Raw genomic sequence first — 25166 nt, 5'->3', positions numbered from 1 at the left:
CAAGTATAACATTTGTTGAATGAAAGAACAAATAATTAAACCAATATTTAGGCTTCTCTGGGATTCTGAAGTAATTGAAAATATGAACCCTTTTTTAAAAATTAGACAACTTCTTTGGCTTAACAGTTTACGTTTCAGACTGTAAGATGATTTACGTCTGTTATTTAGAAGGTCAAAGTGGGTGTTTTGAATGAAGTTCAAGTTCAGCCTCCTGCAGGAAGATGCACTTTGATTCTGTGACACCGTGTTTGGGTGGAAGCTGATGCGCCTTGTGAGCTTCGGTGCCAGGGGCTGTGCTAAGCCCTTTGAACACATTTGCTGATTATGTCCTGTGACAGCTCTCAAGGGTGACAGTGATCAAACTGAGGGTCTCTTAGTTCTTGTAACTGAGACCCTTTCAGGGGGTCCCAGAGGTCAGACACATGTTATAATAAAACTAAGAATTTGTCTGCTTTTTCTCTGTGTTAAGATCTAGCTGATGATACAGAAGCGATCACGGGAAAACTCCTGGTCAAGCTGATGTGCGCCGGCCGACACAGCGGTGAAAATAAATCCAATCCCTGAGAACAGCCTTGATGGAGGAGTAGAAATAATTAACTTCACTCGGTGTTGGCTCCACTGCGTGCCCTTTTAGGGTTCTGTACGGAAAGTGCGAGCCACACACCCGCTGCGCACTGCGGTGCGAGGACTGGCCCGAGGCCACGTCCTTGGGAGGCTGAGGTGCGAGCTGCCTGCTGGTGGTGCTTTCCGCGGTGCCACGTCCCCTGGGCGCAGACGTTCATCGGCAAACGGGGCTACTCAGGGTCGGGCATTCGGTAGCGTTTTCTTGAAAACGATTAAAATGTTGCATCACCAAAAACAATTGACAGTGTTTGTTACTAAAAATAAAAATTAAGCTCTTAAGTAAAAATCAGGATTTGGGAGATCTTCTCTGTGCCACCATGAGCGTGACAGCGCCCCATTGTTTGGGGACTTCTCTGATAGGCAGCGCCATTAACATGGGGTCGTTTTCACACCACGCGGTGCGGTCGGTGTGTCGGCACCTGGAGGAGCTGTGAAGCCGGCAGCCAGCACAGGCCTGCGTGCGTGCGGGGCCCGTTCAAAATGGAGGTCGGCCGAAGGGGGTCGTGAGAGGGAGCACCCAGAGTTCGCCGCCCGGGTTTCAGGTTCCACGTCGCAACTAGGCGTGGTGGAACTAGGCTCGTTCGGTTCTGGTGCAGTCTCAGGAATATTCACAGTGATCTGGAAAGGATATTAAAATACACCTCCCTTTTCCAGGGACATGTCTGTGGGAGGCTGGATTATTCCGTATCCTTCAGTCAAAACAGCATGATTGCAAGAGATTAAATGCGAAAGCCTGTGTGGGGATCCGGTTGTCTTTTGTTAAGCCCGACAGGGAAGAAATTTGAAGGAAAAAGAATAGGAAAGTAGTGCCACGCTTTCCGATATATTTTGGGGGGCATAAGGCAGTTATTGTTCAAAAATATGTCTGTCTTTATAACATGTAGTAACGTTAATGTTATTATTTGTAAATGAATTAAATATTTTAGGAATTCTCAGTTTAACTTTCTAATATGGGAGAGAAAGTTACAACTCACATAAGCAAGACATTTGGGGTTATGGATAATTTTTTTCAAAAGTCGCCAAGACGCCCTAAGGCACCAAGTTGAGAACTGCTGCTCTAGAAGTTGATGTCACTGCGTTGCGACCGGGAAGGCAACTGCGTGCAGGAGACCAAGCTCCCCAAGCTCACCCGGCTCCGGCGGCCGCCGCCTGAACTGCCGTGACGTGACGACCCAGACGTCTCTCTGAGGAAGTGCCATGGTTTGTGATGTCGCTCCAGTCGTTAGGCCCGTCTGTGTGAACTTGGTGCCCTTCAGAAGTGCACGTATATATTTGCTCAGTTGTGACTACCTTTCAGCCTGAAGTTCCTGACACTCGTTGGCTTTATAAGACAGAAGTGAAATATATGAAGTGACGTACAGAGACGTGGCTGCCTTTTTTAGATCCACAAAGGAGGGGGGTGCGTCCTACGGTATTTGAAGGGTTATCCCTGGGAAGAGTTTATAAATCTTCCTGACAGGCTGAGAGAACGCAGCCTGAGAATCAGCCACCGAAGGGTTTCTCTGAGAGGTCCGAGGAAGTTCAGCTTCAGTCGCCTCGTCCGGAAGCGTACAGAGGACTGGGTCCTAAGACAGTCGCCTGGCAGGGCCACCCCACAGCATTGACTGTGACCTTCATGGGGCACGTGACCTTCTGTGTCTATTTCAGTGGCGAACACGCTGCGCTCTGGGGAGCGCTCGGCCCTTTGGCGCCTGGGCTGGTGCGCATTTAAGTACCGAGGCGGCAGCTGTAACAGACACACCTCAGACCCCGGAGCGCTGCCATGTCCGCCCGCCCTGCTTCCTGATATAAATGTGAGCATCTGAGCTGCTGTTTCCATGTTGAACTGCAGAACATATTCTCGTACGTTTAAATTTTATCTCATCAGTACATTTGAAATGTACAACTGTTTCCTTTAAAAGATTAATATGGCCGCCGCGGAAGAGGCAGCACGCTCGGAGATCCACTCCCGGCTCCGACGGGTGAGCACAGCACGCTGCCAGCAGCCGAGACGCGAATGGCCGAGTTCACCGCGAAGGCTCTTCTCCCCGGGTTCTTCAGAAGGGTTGCTCACAGACGGTGCATTACGCTCTGGCTTTTGTTTCTCCCTGGGATTTGGAAAATGAACCTTAACGTTAGGGGTAAATTCATTAGCTTGGGGCATGAAAATGTTTGAATTTGATATAAAAGAAATTTTGAAAGGAAGATGAGTGGCTTAAACCAAAAGCTTAGTCGCCCTGGGAAATTCAGCTGTTGAAAAGCGGAGTTCAGTTGGAGTAGGGGTCCCCCCCGCCTCCCATCGCTGCGTCCCCGTCAGGTCCCTCTGCTGGACGGGCCTGATGAATTCCGTCGCCGCTGGTCCGGAGCAGGCGGTTCCTCTGCTTTAGACCCCCCGGCTGTGGTCTGGTGCAGCCCTGCCTGCCGGAAGCGGACTATCATAGATGCACAGTGGGTTTGAAATGGAGGGGATGGGAGACGGGGGCGGACAGACTCCGGCCGGCCCAACCAGAGCGCTCTGCCGCCAGAGTCACGAGAACCCTGAGCTTGACTTCCGTGGCCCCGAGTAGTTGGCTCCGTGGATTCCTGTCCCTTCCGCCCCCGAATGAGTTTCTGGTGGCAGACCCTCCATTTCCCGTTGTGACCAGACAGCAAGCCCCGTGGCAGTGCAGCCTCCTGGCGGCAGGAAGTGCGGCCCCCAGGCCCGGCCCTGCCTTCCAGCTGCCGCTTCGCCCCCAGCGTCTGGCCCGTGTTCTCACTGAGGCGGACAGGTCGCGGCTTCTTCCTAGACGAGCACAGGCGGCCTTCACCTTGGACAGGAAAGTTAAGTGCGTTCACGTTATATCTGAAGACGTTCAAAGTCCATTTAGGGAAGTGACTTCCACATCACAAAATTACGATGTTGTCTTGAAAGAACATTAAGTCCATCCCTCTCCTGTGGATGGACCTTAAATCAGTGTTATCCAGACAGACAAGCCTTTCTCTTTCATAAATGACTTATGTTCTGTTTAAAAGTAGGAGAAAATGGAAATTTCACAGTTTTCCTGAGTAATCCATTCTAGCGCCCTGTAATGTTCGTTGTAAGAATACAGAAGCGTGTTTCATCCTGCTCATCTTTCCCGAGGAAGGTGAGATCTTTTTCATTATTATTGGGGAAAGCACACACACCACCCCCGCCCTGGCCTCAACGAGTCTCAGGGGCCCTCCACTGGCGTTGTCCCAGGTCAGAGTCTGATCTTCTTATCTCAGAGGGAACTCACCATGTCTGTATTTTTTTTAAGTATATTTTATTGATTATGTTGTTAGAACTGTCTCAATTTTTTTCCCTTTGCCACCTTTGCCCAGAACCCCCTTCCCTCCAGCAATCCCACCCCCCTTAGTTCATGTCCACGGGTCGTGCATGTAAGTTCTTCGGCTTCATCTGTTCATATACCATTCTTAACTTCCCCCTGTCTATTTTGTTCCTGCCAGTTAATGCTTCTTAGTCCCTGCACCATTTCCCCATATCTCCCCCTCCCCACTCCCAGTTTATATCGCTCCAAATGATCCCCATACCTATGATTCTGTTCTTATTCTGATTGTCTGTTTAGTTTTTGTTTTTCTTTTTATTTTTTAGATTCAGTTGATAGTTGTGAGTTTGTTGTCATTTTAATATTTATAGTTTTGATCTTCTTTTTCTTAAATAAGTCCCTTTAACATTTCATATGATAATGGCTTGGTGAGGATGAACTCCTTTAGCTTTACTTTGTCTGGGAAGCACTTTATCTGCCCTTCCATTCCAAATGAGAACTTTGCTGGACAGAGTATAGCCAGCCTATCAGATGCAGAGTTCAAAACACTGGTGATCAGGATGCTCAGAGAAAGGATTGGGTATGGCCACAAAATAAAGACAGACGTGAAGGTTATACAAAGTGAAATAAAGAAAAATATACAGGGAACCAAAAGTGATGGGAAGGAAGCTGGGATTCAAATCAGCAATTTAGAACAAAAGGAAGAAATAAACATTCACCTGGAACAGAAAGAAGAAACAAGAATTGGCGGGGGGAAAAAAGAGTGGTGCTTAGGAACCTCCGGGACAACTTTAAATGTACCGACGTCCAAATCATAGGGGTGCCAGAGGAGAACAGGAAGAGCAAGTAATTGAAAATTTATTTGAAAAAATCATAAAAGAAAACTTCCCTAATTTGGTGAAGGAAATAGACATGCAAGTCCAAGGAGCACAGAGTCCCAAACCAGATGGACCCGAAGAGGACCACACCAAGACACATCCTCATTAAAATGCAGGAAGAGAAAAGCAGAGAGTTACCTACAAAGGAGTTTCCATAAGACTGTCAGCTGATTTCTCGAAAGACACTCTGCAGGCAAGAAGGGCCTGGCAAGAAGTATTCAAAGTGATGAAAAGCAGGGACCCACAACCAAGATTCCTCTGTCCAGCAAATCATATTTGTCTTTATGGACCTTTTCTGACTTTTTTCTGTCCCATTTAAGGCCAGAGGCTTCCGTAGTGGTCTGTGCTGAATGCTAATCCTTCTCTCTCTCCCCGCAAAGCTTTTGTGTTGTTACCTCAGTGGCTCTTTTAAGTTCATGACCTACTGTGTGCATGTCAGTGGTGAATGATGCTGGGCTCTGAGGGATACTGGGGCTCTTCTGCACATTGGCTGACCTATGTTAAAATAGTTGAGGCAGTAATTTTAACGTAGACACTTAAGATTCCAAGCATTGACACGTTTGCCCCCACTCTTCTTCCTAATATAAATGTTGGCATCTGTGCTAACCAGAATTCCACAGTCACTTGCATCACAAGATACCTGCTTGCCTGCTGTAGGAAACTTTTTTCTGAAGATTTCTTTTTCTGCTGGATCACAGCACCCAGCATAATTTCTGCATAGTGTAAGCATGCTTGGTAAACTATGATGTCTATGAAAAAATGAAATAGAGTATCATTTACCCTCAAAACTATCATATCGTATATTAAATCAATGATACTCTGTCAGTTGTGAAGCCAAATTCAAATTCTTGAGTGTCTATCTTGGAGCATTTTTCTTTCAGAAAGATGTATTTCACATGACTTATTCTTGTAGGACACGGAGCCGGGGAGGTGGCGTCTCTCTCTCTGTTGTTAAATATATTGCCAACGGCGGCGCATTCATAACGCGTGGCGCTCAGTCGGTCCCCAGGGTCAGAGCTCCAGCCTTCGCAGCTCAGCCTCTTCAGCTGCTCGTGTCGTGAGCGGGGATGGTTGTGCCCACGTCCCCAGCAAACAGGGACGCTGGGCATACAGTTGATCATCAGAACCTTAAACTGCACTTGAAATACAGCTCAGAGCACGTGACGGGCCGCAGGAGCAGGGGCCCCTCGGACCTGGACGAGGGCCGCGTTGCCCTGCCTTTCGGGTTCACGCTTCCGCCGCCACACCTGCGCCTCACGGCGCCTGTTCCTGCGTCAGACCTAGCTGTGGCCTCTGCCGGGCCGGCCCCACCTCGTCCTCATTTATCTGCCGTGCTGGCTGCAGATCAGCGTGTTTGTGGAGCAGAACTTCGTGCCTGTCAGAGATCTCAGAACGCTCCTTGACACCCCGCCCCCATGTCCCGTCCATCACTGTCTTCTCTTTGCCACCTAAGTATTGTACTGCTCCCTCGCCCCGGCCCACGTCACCTTTCCGGGCGTCTGCCTGAGTCACTGCAGTGGCCTTCTGACTGGTCTGCTCCCACCACTCGGGTCCCCCACGACTCCTTCCCCACGATGTGGCCAGAACGAGCTTTTAGCAACAGCCCCGGGAAGGGCTTTCTGCTGCCCCTCTGTGCTAACAGCTGATCATCCCCATCACAGCAGCATTGACGGCCCTGTTGGGGAGGCCTAAATAGAGTGAGCTCGTGATCGATTATTCACATGAGGACCCTGAGCTGCAGCAAGCACCTCGGAAAGCCACAGGGTGGCGCGGAGACCAGCACGTGCGTGCGCCCTCCCTGCAGGCCTGGGCCCGGCCCGCCGGCTTCCGTCCAGCCCTCTCCCCGCACGGCAGACGGCTCGTCTTCCCAGGGGTGCTCACGCCCCGGGGCCTGGGCACGTGCTGGGCGCTGCGGACTGGACTCCACGGGACTTGGGCTCCTGGCCGCTGCTCGGCTGGCACTGACCACAGGCGCCTGCGCACACGGATGCACTCGGGCCTTCTGTCCCGGAACGAGTGGACACTAGCGAGAGGGCGGCGGTACAGTGGTCCCTCTCTGTGTCGCGGCTCCCTTATCGCGGCCTCACTGGATCGCGGGATTTTCAACAATATTATATTTAGTTATCTGTCGCGGGTTTTTCGCTCTATCGTGGGATTTTGTGGTACTGTATACGTATGTTGTTAAAGTGACGTAGGTTTAAGAGTGTAGAAAAAACGTAAGGTTCCTACTTCGCGGGGGGGTCTAGAACATGATACCCGCACTGAGGGAAAATACTGTATCGTGTTATCAATATACCGACAGTAGAATCCGAAGGCAGAATAAACTACATTTTGTATAGTCTGGACAAATGGAACCAGACATATGCATGACAGTTAAAAATAGTCCTAATTTTAATACTCTTCATGTCCTATTTGATGCTTAATTTGTTAAAAAGATACAGTAATTTAATTTAAACATCCATCCCGTCAAGTAATTCCACAAATTTATCAAAAATCAGTAGTTAAGTTATGGGTTCTTGGGAAGTTCCCTTACTGAGAAATCTGTGACATTTAGGGGTATTTGGGATTGGTGGGTACGGGGACATTACCTGGGTCTTCCGTCACGATTTTTTCCACTTCCTGTCTGGGTGGCCTTCAGCAGGCTATTTAGTTTACCCATCTGTAAAACGGGCGTAATTAGAGGGCTTTTGGGAATTAAATGAAGTGACGTATACCATGCACTTGAAACAGTTCCCAGCACACAGTTGCTGCCGTTAGCTGTGTCTTTGTTTTATGTTTATTCACTCCCTGAATACTTATTCAGTGTCTGCTTTGTTCCATTGTTAATGTGCTGAGAACGGTTTGTGCGGCACCAGTGGGACCCGGCAGCCACGGGGAGTGGGCTGGGAGGCACATGTGCAAGCCGTGAGCCTTCCCCGTACGAGTCCGCGAGGCTGGTAGGTGCTGCTGAGTGAGCGTGTGTGCTGTGTGGCCGTCGCAGTCGAAATGACTGAGCGAGGAGAGCAAAGAATCTGCATCGCATTCTGTGTGGCCTGAACATCCCTCCGCAGCAACTACTCGGGTGATTCAGAGGCCGCAGCTCTGGGCAGCTGGTGACTGGCAGCTTCATCACAACAACACGCCCGCTCAGGCATCGGGTCCGGTGCAGAGTTTTTTGATAAAACATCAAGTCACCCAGCTGACTCAGCCCCCAACAGCCCAGACTTGGCGCCCTGTGACTCTGGCTTTTCCCAAAACCAAAATCACCTTTGAAAAAGGGCAGATTGTCACTGAGATTCAGGAAAATACGACAGGGCAGCGGAAGGCGACTGGGAGAACTATGTACGGTCCCAAGGTGCCCACTTTGAAGGGGACTGAGGCGTCATTGTCCTGTGCACAGTGTTTCTTGCGTCTTCTTCAATAATGGCTGCTTTTCATGGTGCGTGGCTGGATACCTTCTGGACAGGTCTTGTGGAATACAAAAATTGAATCGGTCGTATAGAGAATGGTTCTCAATGAATTTTCACAAAAGTCGTACTCCCCCCATGACTGCATAGAGAAGTAGATCCGACCTGGTCTCCTGAAACCCCCACGCCCACCCCTAGAGGTAATGCTCCTCCTGACCTCAAACGTGACAGGTCATTGCTGCCTGGCTTTGAGCTTCTGTGAACTTGGGCGTTGTGTGCGGCCGTAGGCGGCTCCTCTCTGTTGCTGTGTGGTGGCCTCTCCGCAGATGCACACAGGGTTCCGGCTCTGTGGCCCGTGGAGCGTCCCTGAGAGGCCGTGTCGGGGAGGTGAAAGCCGGCGTGGCTCCCGTCATCTGTGCGTGTATCAATTTTGCGTATGCTACTTACCTTCTCTTTAAGCAGCTGAAGGTTACTGGAGCGCGTTTCTCTTTCGGAGCCCAGGTATAGACCCTCCTTGCCACTTTGAGAATAGAATGCCTACTTCTCAGGAGATTGCCCAGTGTGCCCCTTTGAGAACTAAGTATTAATCACAAGTGGAAATTGCCCGGATGAGCCTGTCAGATGCTTTCAAACGGTGCCGTCAGTGCGCTTTCCGCCTCCGAAAGAGTATCCGGGGACGGCGTGTTTCAGGGGGGTCAAGCGTTATTTGCTACTTAATTGGGCCAAATAGCCATCGTTTCCGCTTTTGAAAATTAGGTCTATTTAAACACGTGATTGATGGGACGAATGCCATTTTCCCGTGCGCTTCATTCCGTCTCTTCCTCTCTCCCCCTTTCTTCACCGTTGCAGACGACGTGGTGCCGTATTTCAGGACGCAGCCCGGCCCGCCGCAGGTCCACCTGGAGGGGAACCGCCTCGTGCTCGCCTGCCTGGCGGAGGGGAGCTGGCCGCTGGAGTTCAAGTGGCTGCGCGACGGCAGCGCGCTCGGCGCCTACGCCCGCGAGTACAGGTGACGGCCGCTCCCACGGGGCCCCGCTCCCGGCGGGCGTGTAAGCTGCGCGCCTTCCGGCCGCCGTGTTGCAGGGGCAGAAACGGGGGGCTGGGTTCCTGACGCGCCCCGGGTTAGAAGAGCAGGTCTGAACACACACTTGGGATGGGAGTTGCCAGCCCGCTGTGGGCGGCGTCTACACCTGGGGAGCCTGTCGTCACAGTGGGACAGCCAAGCCCGCTCGTGACACTGCCGGGCCGGAGCGACAGTTGCAGACGAGCGCAGATAACCCTGGAACGATAAACCTGCGTTCTGTGGGCAGCAGCGCGCCGCGCCCCCAAGCGGGACTCGTCTCTGAGGGGCCCACAGGTTTGAGTGGGATCTTTAGATCAGCACGTCTGCAGCTCTGAGTGGTCACGGAGCCTTCCGTGGCGGCCTGCGGAGCCGGGTGGGAGAGGCGGGGCCGGGTAGGGCGCGCGGGAGGCTGGCGCCTGCTTTCAGCAGCGGACTCCCCCAGCCAGTGCCGGGTGCTGGGGCCCAGGAGTGAGCGGAGTGCTGCGGGACCGAGAACGAGGACCAAGATGGGGCCCGCACGGTGGCCTCCGCGGGGAAGCAGCAGCACCAGCGAGCCTGGGCGCGGTGGGGGAGGGCCTTGCCTGGTTCATATCTGTTTCATCTGCATTTGTGTGTGAGGGGGGTTGTCCTAGACGCTGCTGTCTGGGCAGGACGGAGAGTTAGTGACTGCCTAAAAAGTCCAAGAGGCCCCAACAGTGGCAGTCAGCAGTACGTGCTCCGGTTGAAACGAGGGAGAGAGACCTTTGAAATGGCACAGCGGCCCGCCACTCATGCTTCGCCTCGGAGGCTCTGGTCAGGTGCCTGTGAGCCGCGGTCACCTGCCCGCGGTGCAGCGTGAGTGTAACTAAACAGTGGGTTTAAAGTATATACGGGCACACACACAGGGTAGATTTCCTAATTGGTGGCCGGCCTTTAACAGTGGTGAGGTATTACAAACACAGGTTTCCCAGCCCTTCCTGACCGGTCAGCAGGCCTGGCCACCCAGGTCTGCAGTCCCCCCAGCAGCAGGCCCTGGGCCACGCGGCCCCTCAGTAATTCACGGCCACACCGGTCCTCAGTGGCCCCGGCCCCCACCCTCGCTGTGCTCAGGTCCACGGCCCGTGCGGCCTCCTCTTCCATTGCTCGGGCTGTACTGTCCGAGTGTCTGCTGTTGGGAGCGATCAATCGTAGTGGTTTTAAGAGCTCGGTCTCGTCGAGCAGACCTGGGCTTGAATTCCACTCCCCCACCAGTTAGCAAGACAGCTGCCGGTGGGCAGGGCACCTGTGAACCCCACTTTCGGAATCTGCAGAGGGGTGGTCGCACCTCCCTCACAGCGTCATAAGCTGGGAAGGGCTCTGCTATGTGTACACAGCATCTTTCCTGGCCAGCAAGCTGTCTGTTAATAAATCCTAGGCAACACGTGTTACAGTAATGTGACATTATGGGCTGGCTTTGTGAGCAGGGCTAGAAAAAGGAAAACCAGTGAACTCAGAAGTGAGAACCCGGTGAGTCATGGGCTTTAGCAGCGGGTGACCTGAGCTCACATACTTGCTCAGCTTCCCGCCCATGTGACTTCGGGACGGCTTTGGGACACGCTATCTAAGCAGTGATCCTCCTCTTCTTGTCTGTAAGACGGGTAGAACGAAGCCCACCTCAGAGGAGCCGCATCCAAGTTCAAGGACAGTTTTGTGCCCCAGGAAGAAAGGAGTGACGTTTTGAAAGAATCCAGATTGTTCTTCCTCAGGAGAAGTAGGAATGGGGTGATCTTCAGGGGTGGTCTGCACACTGGGGTCCCCGGCCGTGGGCAGTGCCCGAGGAGCCGTTCCTGGGCCCTCTCTTCCCACTTGTGTGTTCTGGGAAGCCGAGCTGCCTGAGCACACGCCCGTGGGTGGGCCCCTGCTGGGAGTTCTCCCCGGCTTCTCAGGCCGCTGCCCCGGGTCACAGCGGAGGCCCCGCCCCGCCCGAGCCTGCCTGGCCCACTGTGCCGGGGCGCGGGCCACACACCGTTCAGAATAGCGGGCTGAGGCCACGTGCGGGGCGTTTGGGCCGCCCGTGGGAGCTGCTCGCCTTTCGCTCCGACCGCCCAGCAGGGCCCCAGCAGAGGGCTGTTCTCACCAGTCCTGGGTCTCTGGGGTCCGGCCGCTGTCTGTGTGGGCAGCCGGCAGGGCCGGGCCCCGGTTAGCTGCTGTGCCTCTGCTCCCCGCTACCATCAAGGGGGGTGCTGCGCCCTGAGCAGTGTCTCATGGGGGCGGAGCAGCACGGGGGAGGGCCCGGCCCGTCAGGCGGCGCGTGCCCGTCACGCTCCCCGGCTCGTGTTTACATATATTAGAATTGGAAAGCCCGAGGTTTGTTTGAAATTTAAAACGAGTGGAGAAACGCTCTTCTGTGAAGCACCCTCTGCCCGCACTGCGCCCGACTCGGCTTCCGATTCCGGGAGGGTAAAGCGTTCCATTTACCCCTGCGGGCCCGCGTTCTGTCGGATACAGGAGCACGCACGGTTGGAAGTCTGTGCTCACACGTTTGAGCAAAGGACGCTTCAGTTTCGCAAAAAAGGAAATAAGACAACTCAGTATCTAGGTCCGCGTCCGTGTCTGCTCCTTCGGTTCTGCGGTTGCTGCGCGCCGGCCTCTTCTCTGCTGGTTTCTCCGTGTGCCCGTTAGACTCAGAGGAACGGGTGCCAACGCGTGGTCAGTGCTTTCTCTTCTTTCTGTTGTTAGTTCGACCCAGCTCTGTCCGTTGCGGTGGTAAACGACTTCCTGTGTAATGAAATGTAAAGTGATCGGAAAAAGATGGGCCACCTCCATCCCATTAAGAAACACATTTCCTTTCAAAGTTTTTAGTGTTTAATCATTAGTTTTCAAAATATGTAACACATTTATTGGGTTTTGATTAACAGTGAACATGTAACCCAGGAGTTTTTTGTAAGCTCTTTGAATATTTTGGTCAAAGGAAAGTCTGTTTAAATTGCCATCTTTATATTTTCATTTCAGATTAGTATGATGGGAAATCAATGTGCATCTTCATGGCATAAAAATGTGTTATGTGAGAACAGCTGTCTGTGAGGTGAACAGATGCAGTGCTCAGCTGCGAAGAGTAAAAAGGAAGTTGTATTGGTCACAGAGCTCATTTTTTAAAAATTAGTAATGTGGATATCAAAATCACTATTATTTAGATTCCACTGGATACATTTAAAACATTGATGTAACAGTTTTCTTCTAAAAAGCTAAAACTTCATTATGCCATTATTTGATACATGCAACTATTTAAACGCACGGTAGAACAGTTTGGGCGCGAACGTAAAAATACCAGCGAAGACGGAACGCTCCCTGCGCTGCCCTCTGGGTCGTCCACAGGCAGACAGGGCCGCGGGCGGGGCTCGTGACACGCAGGCCGGTAAGAGAAGTAGGAGCTCTGTGACCCCTTTGCTGGAGTAACGCGAGGAGAGGAAATGGATTCTTCCGCAGCTCGGTGGTTTGGGGCCGGCGTGGTGAACCGCCTTCTGTTCCCTGAGGGCCTCAGACACTGAGATGGGCTATCAAGGACCCATCACGTAGTGTCATTTTTTCAAGGTATAAAACCTCGCTAAAAATCTCGTGCAGTCTTTCCAAACGACTCTTTCGTCCCCTTACTGCCAGCAAGCATCTGCGCTGTCATGCATTAACCTCCGCGAGCGGTTCCAAGTCTCGGACTGAGGACAGGGGCCCCGTATGGAAATGGTGGCTGTCTCCTGCCTGACACTGAATGCCTGCCCGCCCGCCCGCCCCCTTTTGGTGTCAGGTATGAAAATGCTAACCCTGTAAAAGAGAAAAGGATGTAAATCCACCTTTTGCAGCTTGGACAGAAAACAGCATTTTCTGTGCCGCGTGGGTTGTGGCTGAACGGCCCGGCGGGTCCGGGATGCTCCGGAGCTGCGCGTCCCGCCCGCGCGCACGGCCCCGCCGAAGCCCAGGCGCTGCAGCTCATCACCGACCCAGTTGGCCTGCATAGCTGCCGTGGGCCGACGCCTAGCTGTTTCCCCCCAGAAAATATTTATTCTGAATTATTTTCTGTTTGGGGATAAAAAAATGTCTTGCAGTTATAGTCAAAGTATGTATCCCCAAGTCACAAATGTCTTCCTGCTAGGCACAGCGCCCGCTGTGAAAGGAAGAATAACTGGGTGCTCTAAACTGCTGGAAGTCTCCAGTTTCCTTCTGTGGCCTGTCTCTGGGGTTCAATCTCTAGGACAATGTAACAGTAGAAATTTGATGGATATTTGTCCTTTTTTATTACAGTAAAAAAAAAAAAAAAAAAAAGGAATTGTTAAGAGAAAGATTACTTTTTCTTAATCCTTGTAAAAAGACAAAAAATTTCACAGTATCAATAAAAATTATTAAATACCCAGGAATCAGCTTTTTAAGGGACGAGGACCTACATCAAGGAAAGTAGCAAACGTCACTGATATAACAGAGAATCCCAGATAGGAAATGTAAACACTACAAATGTCAGTTCCTTTGCAATTATTGTAGTTTCGCCTAATTTCAATAAAAATCCCAATGCAGTGTTTTTTGAGGGTAACTTGATTCATGAGTTGGTTCCAAAGCTTTGTTTATGTAGAAATATAAACCAAAAAATACCAACACGTTTTCACAACATTCAGTGAATAATAGGAATTTTCCCTTTCAGGAGCGTATTCGAATGCCTCAGTAATTAAACAACATGGCAGTGGTATAAAAATAAACAAATATTCCAGAAGGGAGTTTGCACTAGACCATCATATACATAAAAGTACACTTACTTAAATGAGCGTTATAACCAATGGTCAAGAAGTCAAGTTACTTGGAAACAATATGGAAAAATGGATCCTCAAAATAAGTCTCAGATACATTTAAGAGTTAAATTTAAAAATTAATCTATAAGAACATTAAGGTTAATGATCTATAAACATACGAAGACAAAGTTTGAAAGGTTTGGGAAAAATTCACCAAAACCAGATCACAGATAAACCATAACCAGATTTACAACGTGTGCTCAAATAATCGTTGCAGAAGGAAAGGCAACGGATCAGCCAGAGGAAGCCTTGTGGCCATCGGACGGGCTGCGATCGGTTAGCGCCCGGAACTCTGATCTCGGGGCTGGAGACACGGGTTGGCCTGCGGCCGCCCCCTTGGGCGCACACGCAGGCAGCGGGGGCAGGCGCGGCCAGTCCCAGCCGAGCGCATCACCGAGGGGCCGTCCTTACAGAGGCTCCCGTGGGTCCCCCCGGGAACTTACGGAGCCTCGTGGTGTGCGTCTCAGAGCGGCCCAGCCTGGAGGGTGGAGGAAGGAGAGTCGTCACTGAGCCCTCAGCCCTGGCCCTGTGCCCTCGTTGCTGGTGCCTCAGGCGTGCGCGCCACAGACGTGTTCTGGTGCAGAGAACCCTCGGGACAGGAAGCAGGACGCATGAGGCCCAGGTCCGTGGCAGGGAGCTGCCCGCTGCACCTGCGCGAAGCCGGTCAAGGCTGCGCGGGGCTGGTGGCCACAGCCACGGCTCTGGGGAAAGGTGGACCTGAAAGGGCTCTCGCATGGAGCACAAGAGGGTCAAATTGAGTCTGCCCTTTGAACCTCAGTGTCACTTGTGCCTGCTGTTGAGTGCCATCCCTCTGCCCCCCCTTTGTGGGTTCGACAAGGACTTCATACGGCAGGGTGAGTGGAACAGCTGTTTTCTTCTAACTGAGCAAGGGTCCCGACGTTGGATGTCGCGGTTGGGGCCCCTGCCCCGCGTGGCACAGGCGAACCGCTGGCCTGGCCTGGGGCCCCGCAGCGCCCACCACCACTGCCGCCCGCAGGTCTCCCCGAGACCCGCTCCTACGCGTCGCCAGCCCCAGACCTGGGTCCACAGTGCATGTGGCCACTGGCGCCTCGGGCCGCCTCCCCCGGACTCAGGGCGGGGAGCCTTCTCCAGCACAGGCAGGCCCGGTGGGCACTGGGGCCCCACCCCAGGGAGGGCTGGTCAGAGCGGTGGCTGGGGGCTGGGCCTGGGGCCCGTTCTGGGTGGCAGTTCGGAACCCAGGGGTTCTTCTCCTCAGCAGAAACGGACCCTTAGCCCCTTGGGTGGGTTGTGATCTCGTTGGGTTTTCTTTCCTTTGCTCTTCCTGGTGGTGGGCCAGCCTGGAAACCCTTCCGTGCGCCCAGCAGTCCTGCGCTGCGGTGCCGTGGGTGAGGCCTTCCTGCCGCGCCTGTTCCAAGCCGGAGCCGCAGTTTCTGTGTCTCGGTGGCATATGGTGCTGAGATGCTTCACCGTATTTTCTTATAAAGAGCCAGGAAACTTTCTCTGCCTAAAAATGTGTTTATAAACAATAGGCCTGCAACGAATGTTCCCATCTGTTCGGTGAACGTAATTTGTATGAGAATTCTTGTAATAGGTGGAGCACTTGGCAACTTTTCTGTTTATCTTTTTCCCCTGGTGAGACATTCAGCTAAAGATCCGCAACAAAACCGCATGGGCGTAGTCCGCGGCCCTGTGCCTATCCCTGCGTGGTTCGAAGCAGGGCTCCTCCGTGCGTCAGCGTGTCGGAGCACGGTGGGGGTTCATGCAAAGTTAAACGCTGTCTGAGGTCCTACGAAGAAGGAAGGAGAGAGTGAATGGCAATCACATGCACATGGGTGTGCTGCAGTAAGGAAACTGTCCTTACAGGTTTTCACATACGTGCTCCAAATACTGTTATTCCTTTTCCAAAACTGCTGTTGACTTTGTTTTAATCTAATCTCAAAACTCCTCCTTATTATAATCACAGTATACAATAAAAAATGCTCATCCTTCCAGTTTTATTTGTAATTTAAATAAATGGCACTGAACCCTTGTGTTCAGTTTAATATTTTTCTGATTATATTCACTAATTAATTTTTTATTTGAGGTGAACCATTCCTCAGAAAAGAATCAAATTTTGAAGATTAAAACTCAGCAATATTTTTCTCATAAAAGATTTGATTAATCTTGCCACAGGATCTCAAGATAGTTATCAGAGGGAAAACATACTTCAATTAATATTTGCTTAATATTGAGTTAGCTCTGTTGTCAGAATGTTTTATTCACTTAAAAATTATGCCTATCGGTGCCTTTTCCAGGCTGACTAATTGGACGTATTTGAGTAAAAGATGAGCAATCAGCTGAATTTAATTGCATCCAAGGTGTGCTTAGGAACTCAGCAAACAAAACACACCGCACGTGGCACCTTGGACCTGGTTTAAGTTACTCTGGTTATGCCTGGTACGAGAAAGTACTTTTTAATTGAAGTAACTGTTACCGGGCCATCTCTTCAATGAAGGACAGCCTCAGGGCATTTTTTCTTCTTTGGAAAATAGGCGACCGCTCCAGCCCTCTTCCTTCTTACGACAGACACCTTCCCATGGGTGAAGGGTGTCCAGGCCGCAAGCCTTCAGCCTTCTCCTCGTTTGTTTGTGAACACGGCCTGGAAACCGGTTCCTGCGCTCTCCTCTGCAGCGGGGAAGGTCGGCCTCGGGGCTGTAAAACTCACTGGAAGGGGTCCTGGGTTGTATATCCTACTTGCTTGTGGATTTCAGAACATCCTAAGTTATAAAACTAACAGTAAACCTAAAGCAAGGCTTTAATGGAAACCGTATTTTCTACCTGCGTTTTTTTCCCCTATAAAATTTTACTGAAGTTTTCTGAAAGGCGTTGATTTGAAGGATGATTACTTATAGTCACAGGAATGGAAGATACAAATGAAAGAACCTTTCCGTCATGCAGGAAGGTGTTAAAGTTAATGTCGGGCCTGGTGTGGAGGAGCCAGGGCCGTGTGCGCGCGGTGTGGGCGGGGGCCACGCCAGCCCGCAGGCCGCTGCCTCCTCTGCCTTCAGGCCGCCTGCACCGCCCCGGGAGGACTGACTCAGTGTCCATAAAGGGCGACGGGGCACATTATGGTAACACTGGCCCGTCTGTGAAATGCTTGTTAGAAATTCTGAGAGAGAGTCACAGAGATTTTGTGTTGAGAGGGCTGGTTTCAGTGTGATGGCTTTTAGCTATTGACCTGTCCCATTCCCTCACCCAGCTGTGAGCGACGTCCCCTGCGTGCACGGCCCTGTGGCGGCCCGTGGGGGACAGTGACGGACAAGACCGGCCTGGCGCCCGTTCCATGTACTAGTTACAGTTGGGGGCACGGAGGTGGGTTAAAGAGCCTCACAAATAAACTGCAGCCGCAGTGGGTGCACTGGGCAGGGAAGGCAGGCCCAGGGGTTGGTTTACCAAAGAGGAAGACTTGGCTCAGCAGCTTTCAGCCGCTCTGGAGAGGCCACTGCTCACGCGTGTGTCTTGTGTTTGGCAGGTACATCATCCCGTCTCTGCGGAGGCAGGACGCCGGGCAGTACCGCTGCGTGGTGCGGAACAGGATGGGCGCGCTCCTGCAGCGGGCGGCGGAAGTGCAGGTCGCATGTACGTGTCCCCCGGACGGTCCCGTGTTCAGCCCCAGCCGTGGGCTGCTGCCTGGTCACTGCCAGCCCCTTGGGCCCGACGTCCTGTCTCGGGTTCCGTGGGTTTGCCAGGCATCGGGTCAGTGCTAAAAGCGGCTGAGGGACAAGTAAGCGGCCAGGGCGGCCCCAGCGATGACCCGGGCTGAGGAGTGACGGGGGCTCCTTCTCAGGGCAGCCGAGCGCGGGCCCGGTCAACACTGTGGAGGATTGAAAAACACAGAACAAGATGCCTTCTGTTTTATGAATTAGTTTAGCTGCTCTTAGCGGTCTTGTATCCTGATTCAGGTGTTTTTTAAATAAAAAAATTAAACCCAGTTCAGTAAAATATCATCAGTTTAAAATCAGTCCTTTCCAATGATGATTTGTTTAGAAACCCTTTAGCTGCACGACGAAAAGTTCATGGGTTAACGTCCCGAGGGTGATAGTGGAACTGACTTAGTTGATTCACTGCTGGGCAGACCCCTGTCAGAGAAGGAGACTCGGAAGAGTAACTGGAGGCGCTAGGTCAGCAGCACGGGCTTTGGAGAGCCCTCTGGAACGGAATCGGGTTAAAAATTATTTCTCCCAAGGACGTCTGAGAGAGGCAGGCACCCCAGAAACAAGGAGGAGGGGACCCTGCACGGGCACCGCGGGGGGCTGAGGGCCGAGCCGGAGAGCCGGGGGGGCTGGAGACGGCCAAGCGCTCCGTGGCGTCGGGCCTGAAGCCGGGCGCTGGCACTGGGGAGCCTGCAGCCACCCTCGGGGGCGCGATGTCTCCCAGACGTGTCACTGAGCCCTTGCAATGGCACCGAGAGGGAGGCCCTGGGGAGGGAGGGCCTCGCCCACGGGCCCTGGGCCCCGGGCACCAGCTCGGCCGCGCTGCGCTCCCCCGGGGCCCGTGTCCTCAGCGCCCCCGCGCAGCCTCCATCACGGGCTCCGTCTCAGCCACGTCAGCGCCCGCTGTGAACTAGAGTCGCGTCTGTCTCGGGCCCTCCCCCTCAGAAAAGAGTTTTCTAGAACTTACGAAGTCTGATTTCTCTCTGCAGATATGGGAAATTTCGTGGGTGCGGAGCAGAGGAAGGTGGTTCCCCAGGGCCAGGCAGCGGTTCTCAACCTACTGCCCGTCAGCAGCTACCCCAGACCACAAGTGACCTGGTTCCGGGAAGGACACAAGATTATCCCCAGCGCCAGAATGTGAGTCGTGGCGACCCTTTCCGCCTCGCGTGTGCCGTTAGCGTGCTGAGTGTTAACAGCCGGTCGTGGAAGGGAACGACCTGGCCCGTAGCCCTGCCCCCGCCCCGTGGGCAGCGGCGCCTGGCCCCGCGTGGGTGCGTGGGGACGGGAGGGGACAGCCAGGCCTCCTGTACCTCAGTGCGCGCACACCGTCCCGCTCCCCCGGCGCGTCCCGCGTGGGTGCGGCCTTCCCACGGCGCTCAGCGCTGAGCCGTGGGTCACTCCAGGCGCGCGCGCACTGAGCGCCGAGTTTGCTGAGGGCCCGGGCTTCCCGCCTGCTCCTCTGCTGGGCACCGCTGCCGCCCACGACGCGGCCCTGATTCCTGCCCCGCACGGCTCCAGGAGGGGAAAGGACACAGCAGTGCTCAGGGGGACTCGCCGTGCTGGAGGGGAAGGACGGCCGGGAAAGCGAACAGTGTCGTGGGAGAATGGAGACCAGGCTACACAGTCGTCCCTCGCTGTGCTGCGGCTCACTCACCGCGGCCTCACCGTATCGCGGGGTTTTTAAAAATATTATATTTAATTATTTATCATGAATTTTTCGCTATAAGGTTAATAAGGGACTGGGAACGGTTTATAAATTTGTGGGAAGGGTTTACAAAGCCTTAAAATATATATAAATACTAAGATAAATGTGAGGTTCCTACTTGGCCGGTTTTCACCTGTCGCGGGGGGTCTAGAACGTCACACCCGCGATAAGTGAGGGACTAGTGTACTCAGAATTTTGAGTGGGAAATTATAGGTTTTGTTTATCTGAGAAGATGAAAACATGCGTGTTTATTTCTCTGAGGTGCTGACTCCAGACTGGTAGTCTGCCGTCTCTGCACATCAAAGCTCAGGCGAGCCTTGACCTTGTGCACGGGGTCTGGTTCGATGCTCAGATTGTTCTGTGCTGCTTTGGTTTAGATGTATGTTCTTCGTTTCGTTTTACTTCCCAGAATATGAAACGTGAATGTTGATGGCGTGTAGCGCTTCTCTTACCTGCAGGAGGTAATTTACAGCGGCAGTTAGCAGATCAGGACGCTACAACTTGTTCTGTGCGATGCCATTCTTCTGCTTAATTGCAGGTTCTTGTGCTCAGATTGCATCCTGTCTCCTTCCTGACAGGAATGTGTAAGCACAGCGTGCTCGCCCGGGTTTTCTGGAAATGTGAAGTTTATAGATTAAATATTTTAAACCTCCGGCCAGCTTTGCAAGACCACGTGCTGGGAATGACGTGAATGGGCAGGAACAAGAGCCCGGGTGATTCCGAAGCCCTCAGACCCGCAGTTGTTGGCACTGAGGATGGGAACACCCACCCGCTCGTTCCCCTTCCGTCTCCGCAGCTTCAGGAGGGATTTGTTTAAATTAGCACTTGTATTGGAAGTCACAGCTGAATGCCTAAATGAAGGCAATCTGGTTGTAATGATATTTTTATGGATAACCGGGCTTTCACAATAATATGCTTTAAAGGTTCTTATATTATATTTTATAAGGCATTTTGTGAACATTTACAGAGTATTCTGTACACATGGATTGAGCCATATTTGCTCTAAGCAGAAAGGACAAGGCGATGTGGCCTTCAGACCTGCTTCCCCGAGAATCCTGCCCCTGCCCCTCCTCCTTCTTTTCCTCCTGGGGGAGTGAGGCAGGGGCTCCGGCCAGTTCTGCACCCCCCCTGCCCCCTTCCTCCGCCCACTCAGGAGGTGTTTACTGAGCACTTGCTTTGTGCCAGGCGAGGGACAGACAAGAGGCTTCGGAGGTGCTGCGGCGCCACAGGCACAGGTTAATGGACAGGATGCTGTCGGGAGGATGGAGTCGGGAAAGGCGTGCGTGGGGGCGGGGGGAGGGGGAGAGCTGAGCGGGAGAGGGGGCGCTCGCTCTGCAGCCGGGGGTCACAGCCGCCTCTCTGTGCAGGGGACGCTGCAAGGCTCACTTGCCCGAGTTGGAACAGTTTATGCAGAACGCAGCGCACAGACGTGAAGCTCCCGGTTGGGGCTCTGACACACGGCTGCTGTCACGTCCCCCGCAGGCCCCTTTGGCAGTCGCTGCCCCCCACGCGCCCACCCACTAATCTGAGTCCTGTCCCCGTGGGTTAGTTTGGGCTGGGCTGGAATTTCTTCTAAGTGGGATCACGGGACATGAAAGCTTCTGTGTCTGACTCCTTTTATCCCACATAATTTCTGTGATAGGCTCAGGGTGGCATTTAATAACAGTAATTATTAATACTTTTGAGTGCCAGGCCCTGCTTTAAATGTCTTGTACAGAATGATTCATTGGGTCCTCACAGTGTGGCCCAGCAAGCTGCCCTGTGAGTACCCTCGCTTTTCCTCCAGCGCTGAGGCGGAGGGCGCCCGTGGCTGGGCCTGCAGGAGCCTGCACTCCCCTCCATGCTGTCTGCCCCCCACCCCAGGGTGGTGTCGGAGACGAGGGCCGGCCACACAGACACCGGGACCTGTGTCCTTGGCAGGGGGCAGTGCACGCAAAAGCAGGGAGGGCTTGTCTTGGCTCAGCGCGGGGCCGCGGCCTGTCAGGGGTCTGTGAAGGGGAGGGTCGGGGTGCAAAGAGAAGAGGCCTGAGAGGAAATGGGCCTGGAGGTGCCAGAAAGTGGGGAGGAATCTGGACTTTATTCCATACACAGGGGGGGTGGCTTTGAAGGGTCTGTGGGTGCTTTGAAATCATGGTAAAATACGCGTCACATAAAATCGACCATCGTAACTGTCTCAGCCTGCAGCTCGGTGGCATTCGGCCTGTCACATTGCCGTGACGTCCACCCAGGCCTCTGCCCCCACCCCACCGCCCCCAGCCCTTCCCCTCTGGCTCCGTGGATCTGATGATTCTAGCTCCTCAGAGAAGTGGACTCATCCAGTAGGTCTGTTTCCCCACTTTTCATTCAATGCAGCATTTTGAGTTATGCGTTCCCATGGGGGTGTAAGAAATAACACAAGGGGGTCCCATGGGCCCTCGGTCCAGGTTCCCCAAATGGCCGGGTCCCCTCCCGCTGAGCGACAGCAGCACCAGCAGGCGCTGACCTGGGTACAGCCGGAGCACTTCCACCCCCCGGGGACGCTCCTGCTGCTGTTGCCGCTGCGGCCCTTCCCGGCAGCCCCCACCCCCCCGCACACCCGCAGCCCCACGCGCGTCTCCCGGACAGCATCACGGCCGCGCAGTCGTGCCCCCTGCCGTTTCGGGACTGGCCCTCTCACTCGGGCCCTTGGCTCACTCCCCCGTCTCCACATGTAAGCTTAGTCGGTTCCTTTTCCTCGTCTGGCGTCCGTGGCGCGTGCCTGCCGCAGTCTGCGTGCCCGCCGCCCAGCGGGTGGGCTGCTGTGAACGTTGTCGTCCAGGTGTCTGTGGGGCCGTGTCTTCGCTTCTCTTGAGCAAATGCCGGGGCGCGGAGGCTGAGTTGTACGGCAGTCGATTGTCAGTGTTTTAGTAACAGTGACCCATCGTGAGATTTAACATGACACAGCACGTGACAAGTCACTTACTGACTCGTGTGCAAGGAGCTGAAAGGCCACAGCCGCTCTGCGTCCCCCCAACCCCGTGCCCTGACGCTCCCCTGAAAGGCGTCCTGTGTAGACGGGGCCCTGCCTGTGGCTGAGCGTGGACGGAGGGACCGGGCAGAGAGCGAGCCGGAGCCGGGCCCGGTACCCTGCCCGGGACGCCTCAGCCCCCGCACGGGCTGCGCGGGCTTGTCCGAGGGCTGGTGTCTGAAGCCCAGAGGTCCTGGCTGTGCCGCCTGACCACGTTCGGGAGCGGCGCGGTCCGGGCGGACGTCACCCTGGGCACGGGAGTGTCCGTGGGGAGGGCCGGGAGGGCTCCGGGCCTCAGTGAGCGGTGGGCACAGCGCTGACTCGTCCGTGCCGCCAGGCGCCCGGGGAGAGTCGGCCGAGAGTGGCACGAGGACCCCTTCTCTCGACTCCGAGGCCGCCTGCCGTCCCTGCGGGCGGGCTCACCGCACAGACACCGCCGGGGCGGGCAAGGGCTGCAGCCGCAGCGGCCAGGCGCAGGCGGACTCGGGGACGCGGCCCCCGCTGCTCCGGGTCCACAGGCTGGCCCCAGGGACAGGCGTCCTGCAGTCACCTGGTTCCAGCTGAGCCGGCAGTGTGGCGTTTAACTTCAGAGACGAGAGCTTAGTATTCTCTGTGCCAGTTTTTCACTTGAAAGTAAATGCCACTTAATTTTGCATGAGCAGATTTGTGACAATAATGCATTTCTTCACAAATATTAGCCTATTATACATCTTAAGTCAGTTGCCCATAATTGCATTCCACCAACTCTACTTAATACTTTAATTAAAAGTAGGATAATTAAAATACGGTTTTAATGAACAATAAATTCTGAAGTTGCCCAGCCTGGAACGTGTTAGCTGAATCATACCTCGTTCTTTTTCAGCTCTTCAGTCTGTATCCACTTTGTGTTTTGAAATGACAACCACGAGGAGCAGGTGGCCATTTTAATGCACAGAATATACACCCCGCGCACTCGTCTGTCTCCGTGGCTGCCCCGGCGCGTGGCTGGTTTTCTTTGCTGCTCCCCGCCCCCCCGCTTTATTGTGATGTAACCGCAATGTAACAATGCATTACGTTAAGGTGCACAGCATAGTGACTGCTATATATTAGCAGACGCCTCACAGGCGGTTTAGTGAACGTCCATCACCACACAGAGCGACAGCTTCTTTTTGTTACGACGCCAAGTTTTAAGCTGTATCTCAGCAGCTTTCAAATACGGGAGTCAGTGCTGTTGGCGGGAGACACCCTGGGGTACGTCACATCCCGGCGAGACCAGAACCCCCCCTGCCCCCCTTCTGTCCCGCCTGTGGCAGCCGCCCCCCGGCCCTCTGTGACCGAGCTCAGGTTTCTTCATTCCACCTTGAAGCGAGGGCAGGTGTTCGTCTCTGTCTGACTTCCGTCACTTCGTGGCATGCTTTCAGGGTCCCTCCACGTTGTCACAAATGGCAGGGTTTCCTTCTGCTTTAAGGCGGAGTAACATGCCTCTCTCTCTCTTTCTGCTGATGGACCCTTGGCTTGTTCCCGCATCCTGCCTGTTGCATCCAGGGGTGGGGGGTCGGGACGCGCACACAGGGGTGGGGGGGTCGGGACACGCACCCAGGCGTGGGGGTCAGGGTGTGCACCCAGGGGTTGGGGGTCGGGACGAGCACCCAGGGGTGGGGGGGGTTGGGACACGCACCCAGGGGTGGGGGTCAGGGTGTGCACCCAGGGGTGGGGGGTCTCTGGGTCGCGTGGCAGCTCCATTTGTAACTGTCTGCGGAGCCTCCGAACTGCCGCCCTCAGTGGCTGCCCATCTGCGTTCCCGCCAGTGGCGCTCAGGGCTCCCTGCCCCCGTGTCCTCCCCAGCACGGGCCTCGTCTTCCTGACGACGGCTGTTCCGATGGGTACGATGACATCTCATGGGGGTTTTGACTTGCATTTCTCTGGCGATTAGTGATGGTGAGCATCTTTTCAGGTATCTGTTGTCCATTTGAATATCTTCTTTGGAAAAATGTCTACTCAGCTACTTTGCCCATTTTTTTTTTTTTTTAGCTGAATTATTTCTTTGTCTTTGAAGGCCCAGCAACTCAGCAGTTCTCGGCTGTGCTAAACAATTAATGCTTCCTGGGTAAATGAATAAGTATTTCTAGAATGAATAGGTAAATAACATGGCCTAGGTCGGTAGGTCGCGCGTCACCCAGACCTGCCAAGGCTGCGCGTGTGTAAGGGCCGACCAGTGACGGCCTAAGTAAGTGGGGCGGCAAGCCCGTGTGTCTCTCTCCTCCTTCCTCTCTCTCACAATTACTAAGTGAGCATTTAAAGGTAAGTAAGTACATTCCAGAACTTGGCTCATTCTGGGGAGATGGTGTGGAATGATGTTCTCTGGACTGAGACTCAGAACAGCAGGGTCTCCATCTCAGCTCTGGCACCCCCGGGCTGTGCGCAGCCGTGGTGACACAATGGGAAACCCCAATGGCCAGGACAGTCGCGGCCCTACTGAGCTCTGGGAGTTCTCTTGGGGAACATTTATTTGATGGTGAGAATTACAGATGTGGAAACACTTTCCGACCTGTGAACGAAATAGAATTCAGTGGTATTCTTTTTATTACTCCCAGCTCTGCTCATTATATTCTCTAATTACATCCATGATGATGCATTAGTATTCGAGGCCAACCGCCATCAGCTCGTTTGGAACTCTGGGCTCCTAGGAAGCCCAGGCCATGGCGTTTGGTCCTTGGGGTACAGAATACAAGCAGGTGTGCCCCTCCAGCCTCCCCTCCCCCCTCCCCTCCCCCTCTCCCTGGCAATGCCCTCGGGAAGTGGCCTCTTCTGGCGTTAC

At 53.7% G+C, this 25166-nt stretch overlaps 1 protein-coding gene across 1 annotated transcript in view; it reads left to right on the top strand.

Annotated features, from left to right (window-relative positions):
• SDK1 (sidekick cell adhesion molecule 1) overlaps nucleotides 1–25166 on the top strand; it is a 458950-nt gene that overhangs the window by 192754 nt on the left and 241030 nt on the right. Inside the window, exons 2-4 of the mRNA XM_090288675.1 lie at nucleotides 9004–9163; nucleotides 17498–17604; nucleotides 18668–18815. Of these exons, the coding sequence (XP_090144801.1) occupies nucleotides 9004–9163; nucleotides 17498–17604; nucleotides 18668–18815 (415 nt within the window). The remainder of the gene's footprint in view (nucleotides 1–9003; nucleotides 9164–17497; nucleotides 17605–18667; nucleotides 18816–25166) is intronic.

Source organism: Furipterus horrens, unplaced genomic scaffold (assembly GCF_987537825.1).
Source record: "Furipterus horrens unplaced genomic scaffold, mFurHor1.1.pri manual_scaffold_10, whole genome shotgun sequence".
Lineage (NCBI taxonomy): Eukaryota > Metazoa > Chordata > Mammalia > Chiroptera > Furipteridae > Furipterus > Furipterus horrens.
The sequence above is the reverse complement of the archived record's forward strand: the minus strand, read 5'-3'. Positions and strand labels throughout refer to the sequence as shown.